Here is a 12473-nt window from a genome sequence, read left to right on the forward strand (position 1 = left end):
GAGGGAGAGAGAGAGAGAAGTGCACACACACAATGAAAAAGGTTAGGAACGTCACTCATTCATAACCACCAACCTGCTACAAAACACTACGCGCACACACACACACACACACACACACACACACACACACACACACACACACACCTTGAGCTTCCTCTCCTTCTCCTGCACCACAGCCCTGACTATATTGAGTGATGTGTATGTGAAGCTGAGGACTAGCAGCAGGGGCAGCTGGTTCTGGATGGCCAGGATGAACACGTCGTATATGAAGGCTGGGTAGGGGAACCGAGACAGAACCACCCTGGTCTGGGCCAGCAGGGCAGAGGCCTCCATTCTGTTGTAAGAGCGCATGATGGCCCTGTCCACCGCATGCTGCACCGCCAGGAAGCCCTCCCTGAAATAACCTGGAGGATGTGAAGAGAGAGAGAGAGAGAGAGAGAGAGAGAGAGAGAGATAATCACAAATTGGCTTCCTACCAAATCATTGTATGACAGACCACATTTTCACCCTCAGCACCCTAATTGACAACCAAATAGACAAAAACAAAAGCAAATAATACTCCTGCTTTGTTGACTTCCAAAAAGCATTTGATTCAATTGGCATGAGGGTCTGCTGTACAAACTGTTAAACCTATGACATGATAAAATCAATGTACACCAACAACAAATGGTCTGTGAGCTGTGAATTACATGAGATAAAGCAAGAAGGGCTTTTTACCCTATCAAAAGGAACATCAAGCTAGACATTCCAATTAAAATCTGGCTCAAAATATTAGTCATAGAACCAATTTCCCTGTATGGTTGCAAGGTCTGGGGCCCACTTGCTAACCAAGATTTTGCTAAATTGGACAAACCAAATTGAGATTCTGCATGCAGAATTTTGCAACTCCTTTCTCTACACCCAATGGAAAATACCAAATAATGCATGCAGAGCAGAATTAGGAAGATACCCACTAATCATCTAAATCCAAAACAGAGTATTTACATTTTATGACCACCTAAAAGAAAGTGACCCAGACACGCTCCATAACAAAGCCCTCACCTACAGAGACCCTAGACTCTTTCAAGCCTTCATGGAGTTCGCTAAGCAGAGCAAACTACCCCTCCATAAACTCATCTCTATTACAACCGATGGGGCACCAGCCATGGTTGGCTGTAATAATGGGTTCATCGGACTGTGCAAAAAAGGCTTTGTCAGTATTCCAATGTACAGTGTACAGTGTCCCCCCCCCACCTCCAATGTACAGTCCCCACCCACCCACCCAACCCCACGCCACCCACCCAACCTCCTCCAATGTACAGTTTCTACGTCAAATGTATATACACTCTTTTTCTGGACACTTTTGTATCACAAACAGTACTGTATTTGCAAATCTGATATGTCATAAATGTATAGCTGTAGCAGTACTGTCTATCTGTATGTCATGTATGTCATATATGTTATGATGAATTGAAAATGGGGGACCCTGATGTAAACAAGACGAAAGTCTTTCTCTGGTCTGCATCCCCTTAACAATTGTATGTATTGAGCTGTACTGTACTGTACTGTACCCATTCTGCAATCAATCAATCCATAGCTATAATACAGAACACACGATGGGTCCGCAAACATCGCGAAAATGGTCAATAACGCTGGCGCCATTGAGTAGAGATGGGAAAACAGCGTGGCGGTCAATGAGTTAAGAGGACACTTTAGTCCCCTAATGGTAAGAGTGTAACACTTTAGTTTTCAGACACAAGGGTTAAACACTTTAACATCATATTTATCTATTTATTAAAGAGATTTGCACTACATCCATACCTCATTTGCACCTTGCCTTTTAAAAAAAGGTTTTTGTACCTCATTGTCTGCATTTTTACTTCATTGTACTTAGGTTGTACTTTAGTTTGTATATTCTATATTATATAGTGTTGGGACTTCCTTTTTTTTACTGTATGAAGCACATTCTCAGGGGCTCATACAGATCCAAGCATCACTGTAATGTACATGTACTTTATACGTGACAAATAAAAGCAAACTTGAACTTGTGTTAAATTGTATCTTAAATCGGGAGATTAAGAACCTGGCGTGTGGGTCTGATCCAAACTTCCTGGGTTACAAGAAGAAAGCTAGTGGAAAGCTGGACAGCCACGCCCCCGGATTCGGGGTGTGGTCTGACTGGCCAGACCTGAATGACCTATGCGGCTGGTCCAACGTGGCCCTGGAGTGGGTGGGGCCGGACTCAGACGCTGTTAACGTTTCTGAGGAGATCATCTCTGACCCTACCATCTCTGTGAAGGCCACCATTGACATCTGTGGAACGTGGCATGAACTGCCACTTACCAATGCCCGTGGCCATCTCATGTCGGCACAACAACAACGCCAACGTCAACACTGGACTGAGCTTAAACTGCAAGGGAAGCTTGCTTGTCTCCCTGCCGCTGACCACTCTGTCTCGCACGCAGTTTTTAAAAATGTAGCTATTGATGAGAGCATCATCATTTTTACTTTAAAAGCTAGGCTACAGGTTTTACCATCAATGCTCAACCTTTCCATCTGGTTCCCTGGCAGTCATAGCCCACACTGCATACACCATGGTCATGAACAGACAACAGAAACCATGTCTCACATACTCAATGGCTGTCATGCATACAAAGGGCTCTACATTTGTAGGCATGATAGGATCGTGAACCTGATTGCAGACAGTGTCAGTTCCACACTCGGGTCACCTGCAACATATAAGCTGTATAAACACACCAGTGTGAAGCCATATATGCTCAATCTGTGTAGGGACAATTCACTGTTCTCTGACATTTCAGCAAACACCCCCGATGTTGTTATTGTTAATGAGAATAACAGAGAGGTTCTCATCCTGGAAGTTGGTTGCACGTTTGACTACAGTCTAGAGGAAGCATTTACAACCAAAATGTTAAAATATCAACTGTTAGACCATACCATTTCACAACTCGGCTACAACTGTAAACTTTTAGTCTTCATATTTGGAAGCCTGGGTCATGTCCATAAGTTGGGTGTTAGAGGCCTTCAGTTGGCCGGTCTTCCGAAGAGAAGAGCCAAACAATTAAATATTGCTCAGTGTCAGCAATTATTGGCAGCCGGGCAATTTGGAGAAGACGCTGCTATCTGTACCCATGAGCTGTGTGTTGATTGTCAGGTTCATCATCCGTGCGAGTCTGTAACTTTGATTGCCACTGTGGCACGATTGTATCCGAATAATCCCACAATGTACAAGTGCACTGTTAATATTTGTGTCCTTTAAACCTTGTTTTTATGTGGACATAAATAAAATATTCTAAATGTGTGTATCATAATAACAAAGCCACATCTCTGCTCCCTGCAGAACACCTGGAAGGTGTATGTGTATTGCAATGGCCCTTGGGTAAAATAGTTCAGCATGCAAAAACAGCTCCAAGCTTTTGAAGGTCTCTGGCTCAAAACGAGCTCATCCAAAATCATCATGGTTAATAAGACAGATTGAAAAGTATCCGCCCAATTTGTACAAGTGATGGCTAAAAAAAATCAAGATTGCTCAACAAGACCCTAAAGTCTGTCACATATGTTACGTCCAATATCTAATGTCTGTCTGTGTGCCGTCTTTGCATTATGTGTGATGTCCTCTGTCATGTACCTGGGCCCTATTCCCCGTACCTGGCTAACTGAGTTAGCCGGATAATTTTCATCATAGCTTGACTTAAGCCCGACATTTCCGTTCCCCGACGTCGGATTTTCTAAGTCGCTATGGCAACAGATCGAAAAGTTTGAACCTGCTCCGGAGCAGGGTTTAGTTCAGTTAGCTGGATGAACCATGGCCACACCCTCGCAAAGAAATGCCAGCTCGCTTCCTGAAATAATTATCACAGTGTAGATCCCATTATACCATTCTGAATTATGTTTTTGTGCTTCGTTTTCCTAGAGGGGGCTTTTGAAATGTAAAATAATATACCTAAAATGCTGATACTAAATTTACTTTGTCCTAAATAATGCACGTCATAGTTATACGGATACGGCGCTCGCGACACAGTTATTTTAATAACAGACTAAACAGATCATTGCAAATGTGAATCCCGCGGGATATTTTTAATGAATGAAACCTATCGGGCGTTTGGCTCTGATTAGTTTAATATTCTTCACTGTGTATTTGCTTAACGGAGCGCCCGGATTGTGTTTCATTCAAGCATACATGAAGCGTCTATGCGTGGATTGTGGATATGAATTATGAGGAATCTGAATCTGTGGAGTGTTTAATTGTATCACTGTCACTGTGACAGTGTCACACGTTATTGTGATATTGTAACTGGGTTTAAAATATATGAGGAGATGCGCTGTTTGATGGATTTGATGACGTGACGTGACTTGATCAATTGAATGAGCCTTTGACGTTTTTGATGAATGAAATTTGAGAAAATGCATTTATCTTTTCAAGCACCGTTATCTGATGATGAACATGAGGTGTCACTGGTATAAACCAAAGGGTAATCAATTCAATGCATGTATGGATTATGTCCGAAACAGATTAAAACCTGATTAATAGTGTAACTGCAAGCCTCCCTCCAAGCCTCTCTTTGGGAACCATGTATTTATATAGTACATAATACCTAAGCACATACAGTACAGATATCCTCATAATATAATTCGTATCAATTAGATATACTATTTGGGCTTGTTTTTATCCTTATTCTGAAAGAGTTGAACTAATTATTTTTGCTAGCAAGATCTCATTTGATTATTCATTCCATTAAGCCTACTGCCAGCAGCACATTTAAAGAAATATAATCTGATTGATTGGGGTAATGAGGGACTTAACATTAGCCTATAGATTATGCATTTAACTTGTCGGCGAGGCTGAGCCGTACTGTATTGTACCCATTCTGCAATCTTTTAATAAAGTTTTAAATCAATCAATCAATGCCGTTAGAAAATCAGGATTTCTGTGATCGACATCTGCTGTCTTTTCAAGTGAGGCGGCCGCGCGCAATTATCCTGAGTATCAAGTCTGGTTCGAATTAACGAGACTGAATCAGCGTTCGAGGAACAGAGAAAGCGCGGATTCAAACATCGGGTTAATTGAATCTGGATAATGGGACTTTTGATCGACTTAGTTGAACCAGGTACGGGGAATAGGGCCCAGGTGTGTTGTCCTGGAACAACGATTGTTCTGTGTTTTTCATGCACAGATAACCAAGTTTTGTAGCCTTGACAACTGGCACCACTCGCCACCTTTAACCCGATCCCAATTAATATCCTTAAAGGCCCAATCGTGTTTGGATCCGCGATTGCCTTTAAGGATATTAATTGGGATGGGGTTAAAGGTGGCGAGTGGTGCCAGTTGTCAAGGCTACAAAACTCTGATCAGGCAAAAGCTGTACACCTCCATGGTTACCATGGGAACACAGTCTGAGGGAGGGTTCTCTCTCCAGGGAATGAGGAAGAGAAGCACTTTCCATCAAGCGTGATCTCTGTATAACTGGGTGTTACATTACAGTATGTGGTTGTTGTATTTTGTTTCTTTTTTTGTCTCTCTCTCTCTCTCTCTCTCTCTACTTTGCTACTATGATCCAGGTTCCTGTCACTCATGGAGACACCAATAGGAAGACAACCAGTGCTCAACCAATCCACCAGTTGGCCAATCAGAAGCCCTCCTGCCGTTTATAATGGCATTTTCTGTTCCATCCTTTTTCTGTTTTGCTTTTGGCCTGAAACTGGGTTGTGATTTCTGGTCACTAGTTTTTGGTATCGGTGTTGGTTATAAGTCTTCCAAACTAAAAGTGTGTGGCATTTGGCTTTTTGTAGTATGAATGCTCATTTGTAATTTTTTCTATATTATTTGAGTCTCCTTTTTTCCACGAGAGACAGGCTGCGGTTACACTATAGCCAAAACGAAGCGTTTCATTCCGCTTTTCAGAACGCTGCGTATTGGCAGGCAAGTTAGACGTTGTTTTGTCTCGTGAGCACCGAGTGATGTATATACATGTAGTACAATGCCAAAGCAGTAGGTGGCGATGTAGTTCAAACATGAAGGCCATTTTCAACCAATCAGAAAGGTTGAACGCGTCACTACACTTCCTGCTCAAAAACAAGAAAAGCCACCATCTTTAAATACCTCGCGTGGCCATTTAGCAACATAGCATTTATTTTTCAGCAAGAAACAAAAACGGATACATTCACTGTGTTCTGCCTCATTTGTTGATGAAACAAAAAAGAGCGGAGAGTTTAGTCTCACAAAAAGATCTCTGATGTTGTTAGCTACATGCTAATGTGATTGGCGTTTTCCATGTATATAGTTAGCATTGACGCTATCGTACATTAACGTAGTAACGTTATCGCTAGTAGAATAAATGGATGAAAACGCTATTTAACAGATTGCAGAATGGGTACAATACAATACGGCTAAATACAAACAATTGTTAAGGGGATGCAGACTGTTGTAGTTTGGACTGGGCTCCTTATAACAATAACTTGACAACACATGAAATAACCGTGCGTGTGGACACCCTTACATTAGAGTTAGCCCTACCACTGTAGATATAATTCACCTCTTGGTTTTGGGTTTAAACGGGGAAGATCAATGGAAAACAGTTGTAATGATCTAATTAATTATGGCTAAATTAAAAGCAAGTACAAAATCAATCAGTGACGGTGTCTGGGAGGATGGAGTCAAATGGTTATCCATCTGCTCCGTTATAAAGCACATGAATAAGCAATCTGAGGAGGACGCAGCTGATATCCTGTATAGCCTCCCCATATGGCCGGTTGGTGTCGGGAGACAGCAAATTATATTAATTATAGCGCGATATTGCAAGTGACTCCCAGAAATAGTTCTGATGTTTGGACTAATGGACGGAGTCGAGGTCCAGCCAGGGGAGAATTTGGCGTCGGTGTCTACTACTGCGCATGGGCGTTGGGTATGAACGGCTCCGTATCGCGCAAATTACATGGCACTGTTGTCGGGGAGTTTTCAAAACGAAAACACTCTTTGAGTGTTGCCGCTAGGAAAACGCGTTTTCCTGCCAAAACAGCGTTGCCCTTTAACTTGGACATGCAAACGAAATAATTCGAAAATGAAACGTTGTAAGTGTAACCATGGCCTAAGCTGTAGTTGAACTCTCTCTCACCTAGGCGTGGCATCATTTGCATAGCTGCCCAGAGTAAACACGAGCTCACCATATCAGGAGAGGGATGAAAGAGCCTCTATTGTGTGTGTTTTTGTGTGTATGTGTGTGTGTGCATGTGCGTGCGTGTGCGTGTGTGTGTGTTCCACTTCAAGGAGGGGATGGTGTGAGTGCTACAGCAATATAAATGGTATTTTGAGTCATTTCCACATCTTGTTTGTTGTACAGGTATCGCTTTGAACTTTTTGGAAATGTTTTGACATTTACCTGTTTACTACATCACTTGTGGCTTTTATAAGCGTGTGTGTGTGTGTGTGTGTGTGTGTGTGTGTGTGTGTGTGTGTGTGTGTGTGTGTGTGTGTGTGTGTGTGTGTGTGTGTGTGTGTGTGTGTGTGTGTGTGTGTGTGTGTGTGTGTGTGTGTGTGTGTGTGTGTGTGTGTGTGTGTGTGTGTGTGTGTGTGTGTGTGTGTGTGTGTGTGTGTGTGTGTGTATTGCTCACCAGGCGTGCCCCCCTCTTTGTCGTACTGCTCTCTGGGCCCGGGTAACTGGAAGAGGGGGTAGAGGCTGAGCGTGTGCCAGTCCAGGTCATTGTTGGGGTTAAGCTCAGACTTCTCCCTGACCGGGGCATTCCGAGGGGTGTAGGTGAAACGCAGGTGGTACTTCACCTGTAAGGGCAAGAAGGAAGAAGAGCAAAGACAGAGTTAAAGGAGACATATTATATATTTCAACAAATTTAGGTCACTTCCTTGAATCTGCGGAACATGTTTGATACTAGTGCCTTGTCTCCAATAGCCAGGGTTTAGCCGGGATGTGGCCTGCATGGCTTACAGTGAGCATAGAGCTTTAGAACCAAAGCTGGCTGGACCCCGGCTGAGACAGACACCTTTCACATCCTGGCTGGGACTGTTGTATCATCATGGTTTAGCAGTACAGTACCACCATTGGTGGTGTGCATTTTGAAAGGTTGCCTAGGAACCAGAGTGTTTACAACAAATGCAATGGAGACACAACCCCAACCATACTAGACCATGGCTAGCCCCAGCAAGGCTGAACATTGATTGATTGATTGAAAACTTTAACAGATTGCAGAATGGGTACAATACAGTACGGCTCAATACAAAACAACTGCTAAGAGGATGCAGACCAGAACAAGACTTTCGTCTTGTTTACATCGGGGTCCCCCATTTTCAATTCATCAGGACATTTGACATACAGAACTGTGTAGTAAAAAGAGATCATAAAAAATATATACATCTGAAGGGGAAGAAACTGTACATTGGTAATGGAGACACAAACCCAACCATTATCATACCATGCTAGACCAGGCTGAATATACTGTAGCTAATGGAGACGAGAGAGAGAGCGAGAGAGCGAGAGCGAGAGCGAGAGCGAGAGCGAGAGAGAGAGAGAGAGAGAAAAATACAGAGAGAGAGAGAGAGAGAGAGAGAGAGAGAGAGAGAGAGAGAGAGAGAGAGAAAGATAACCCAGATAAGAGTCCCCTCTGCCAGCTAGTCAGAAATCTCTGCCCACAAACGCTTCAGGACAGACACCAAGAAATCTGGCCCAACCAAATAATTTCAAAACAAAAAGAAAATTATATAGAATATTGGAACAAATCAACCAAATCTCAAAGTAAATTAGAATTCTATTTGACCCTAAACAGAGAGTACACGGTGGTAGAATACCTGACCACTGTGAATGAGATAAAATTAAGAAAAACATTGACACGGTACAGACTGAGTGGACATAGTCTAGCCATAGAAACAGGCCGTCACAGGCCAGGCTTTGCCATCAGGGGGATGTTGAGACAGAACCTCACTTCCTGCTATACTGTGAGAAATACAAGGATCTAAGAGAAGTCTTCTTTGATCAAATAAATCAAATTGATGCACAGTTTATCCATCTCCCTGATCACCAAAAGCTGCTATACATGTGTGGGGAGAAAAGTCAGTGTACAGCATTAGCTGCAAAATATGTAGATGGTTGTCACACAATAAGAGAACAAGCTCTGTAAATGTATCTGAGTGGCCACACTTGAAAAATGACTACCCGATTGAGTGACTATTTTGTAAATTAATATGTTTCTTGTTGATTGTCTTTACTGTTATTACTAATATTATGATATTTTATTGCTTAATATATATGTTATTGTTTGTATGTTGAACTTGCTTTGGCAATAAGTATGTTAATATTTCATGCCAATAAAGCCTATTTGAATTTGAATTTGAAATTTGATAGAACACTGGCGAGTGCAGGAGAGAAAAACAGAGTGAATAAGATGGAGAGAGAAGGGAATGAGATGAATGATTCACTCCAGCGTGTTTAGCTTCAGCAGGCCTTTGGATTGCCTAGGTGGGCTTTAGGCTGTCCAAGGCCTTTCCAGTCTATTCATCCTACCAGGGAACACTGTTCCTCCCATAGAAGACCGCACAGTATCACCCCTATTTGTGCAGTCTTTATCCATCCTCATTCTCTTTCAAAGAGCTGCTTCCTGGTTACACCGGTTAAGTGGCGGTAATGATCAGAGGTTAGCGTTTAAATAGGCTAATTGTTTTCATTGTCAGCTGGGTGTATTCTAGGGGGTTTTACATACTACTTGAACAGTTCTTGTAGCTGGTTGACAGGGTTCAGGGTTGAGGTGAACAAGCGGCTGAGCCAGTGTGATGAGTCACACACAGACTGTAGAATGCACTGCCTTATCTGTACAGACAGTTATTTCCTCTTAAACTGACCCATATTTTAAGGAACAGCAACAACATTATAGCCTAGGGGATATGGGTGGAAAACGCAGCAACAGACTGTCGATAAGTACACTCATCCCCTCTTGTGCCAAGACAAGTACACTCATCCCTTCTCATACCAAGACAAGTACACTCATCCCCTCTCATACCAAGACAAATACACTCGTCATCCCCTCTCATACCAAGACAAGTACACTCATCCCCTCTCGTGCCAAGACAAGTACACTCATCCCCTCTCGTGCCAAGACAAGTACACTCATCCCCTCTCGTGCCAAGACAAGTACACTCATCCCCTCTCATGCCAAATTAAATGTTACATTTAAAATGTCAACACAATACCTATAATTTTTTTGTATCCTAATACAATAAATACTGGGATTAAGAATTCCCTCAATTTCGACCCGCTGTCTGGCTACCCCAATCGCCTGCCAATTGCAGCTCTGTATTCAAAGTAGTGTGAACGCTCTCTTAACCTCGTTCCCAGCTTTATCTCAAGAGATAAAGCCTGGTAAAGCACTACGGCCGAAAGTGGGAATCAGGTAGGAAGTCCCGCCCCTGAAATCACGACACGGTGCTCATGAAAATGTATTCCCCCCAGAAACAACCTCGTTATCGCCTCCCTCGACAGGCTGACAGACCTGCTTGTTGTTTGTTTCGCTGGGGACTATAAACAGATCAGGGGGTGCCCGGAAACCAGAAAGCCTGTAGCCGGTATTTCTGTATTTCCGATTCACATTTTAGGAGGCATAGCTTTACCAGCCTAACGCTCTCTGCACTTTCTCTGAGGGAAGCAACAGTTGTGATTGGAGGATCAAGAAAAGAGGGCAGGGCTTGAGACTGGTCAATTGGAAAGCCCAGACAGAAGAATGACAGCCAGAATTCCCTGGTTATAGCATGAACAAGAACTAATGAAAAATTATGTTCCAGACCAGAACTATTACTCCTACTACGCTACTTTGAAAAATTATCATAGCTTTTTGTACCCCCACTTTCCTCAGCATTTCTATGCAAAAACATGCATGGTGGGAAATAGGGCCAGGGGTCCCAAATTATGAATTTACCCTTTGAATGTAACTGAAAAATAATATACATGAAACTAATAGAAACTACTATCTTTTACCTGTAGAGGCAGAGGTTCATCATCGTGGCTGAAAGGGTGTTCAAACACAACAGCAGCCAGCACCTTGCCCGACAGAGGGTCATGCCTCACGTAGTCTTCAAACTGCTGCTCTGTCTCAAAACCACGCACTGTGGGGGGAATACACACACAAACACGCAAAAGAGAATGTGAGCTGAGGTGTGAATTCATCTCACGTACAGCTGCTTTAAGATTCGCCTCATCCTCTAACCTTGATGCTTCCTGTTCTCTCGACAGGCAGCTGCTGGCTTGAGACACTGACCGCATACTGAGTACTATAGCCAATACTTTAAACACACAGGTTAAATACAGACAATACCAGAGGTGCACTCTCTCTCTCTCTCTCTCTCTCTCTCTCTCTCTCTCACACACACATGTTTGTCAAGTCTAATATCAAGAAGCATTTCAGTCATGAGTAAAGAAAAGCACATTCTGGATAAAAAATCACTCTACACTCTCTACTGTTCACAATTTTTTTGTATCTAATTAATTCGAGACTTTATAGTTAATTAATCGAAATGAATCACATTTTACTCGCATATCAATATTTGATGCGAAAAGTTAAAATGTTCTATTCAAATGGTTTTTGGTATACGAGTGAATCAATGAATATACATTATACATACGTTTAAGCAGCAAAATCCTGTATTAGCTACTACACAGTCACAGACCAACAGATCATTGCAATTTTAGGAATAATATATATATAGCAAAGGACCTTTTGTAAACTCAAGCACTTTCGAGGTAAAAGTAAAATGCAGTACTTTCAAGTACATTCCAGAACAGTTGATAATATAAATAAAAAAAAAAAAAAAAACTCTTGATCGATCTCAATTTCTCTTATTTTTTCAGTATTCTGTATGAATAAACCAGACTAAGAAAAAAAGTTATTTGCGATTTATTATACTTTATACGTATAGCACATGCATGAGTTTGGTCTCCTTTGAAAGGTATCATATTTCAATTACTGCGCTGAAGTCTGAGGAAACACTTATAATTCTACACTACAACCACTTTTTATACTCCAAAAAAGAGCCATAAGGATAGTTCACAATGCAGGATATCGTGATCACACAAACATACTATTTTTAAAGTCAAAAACATTAAAGTTGACTGATCTTGTGGAATTTAAAACAGCACAAATAATGTATAAAGAAAAAGGTAATGTACTTCCAGGAAACGTTCAAAAACTGTTCTTTGAAAGAGAGGGGGGTATAATCTGAGGGGAGAAGACATACCAGGGGAAGACATTGCATTTCCATATGTGGAGTGAAACTGTGGAACAGTCTGAATATTGTGCTAAAGCAATGTCCAAACATAAGACAATTCAAACGGAGTTATAAAGAAATAATTTTCACGAGGTACAGGGATGAGGAAGGGATTTGACATTCATGGGTGTTTACATTTTCTTTTCTTCATGTTTTGCATATTTCTTTTATGTTTTGAATATATTGTATATATATTTGTTTTGTAAGGTTTTAAATTTGT

At 41.8% G+C, this 12473-nt stretch overlaps 1 protein-coding gene across 2 annotated transcripts in view; it reads right to left on the bottom strand.

Moving 5' to 3' along the window:
- abca3b (ATP-binding cassette, sub-family A (ABC1), member 3b) overlaps nucleotides 1-12473 on the bottom strand; it is a 106317-nt gene that overhangs the window by 75833 nt on the left and 18011 nt on the right. For both annotated transcript variants that reach the window (XM_084329446.1, XM_084329445.1), the window contains exons 4-6: nucleotides 10968-11095; nucleotides 7606-7771; nucleotides 145-404 (exon numbers count right to left, since the gene is read on the bottom strand). In XM_084329446.1, the coding sequence (XP_084185572.1) occupies nucleotides 145-404; nucleotides 7606-7771; nucleotides 10968-11095 (554 nt within the window). The remainder of the gene's footprint in view (nucleotides 1-144; nucleotides 405-7605; nucleotides 7772-10967; nucleotides 11096-12473) is intronic.

This window comes from Notolepis coatsorum (genome assembly GCF_963971535.1).
Source record: "Notolepis coatsorum genome assembly, chromosome: 14".
NCBI lineage: Eukaryota > Metazoa > Chordata > Actinopteri > Aulopiformes > Paralepididae > Notolepis > Notolepis coatsorum.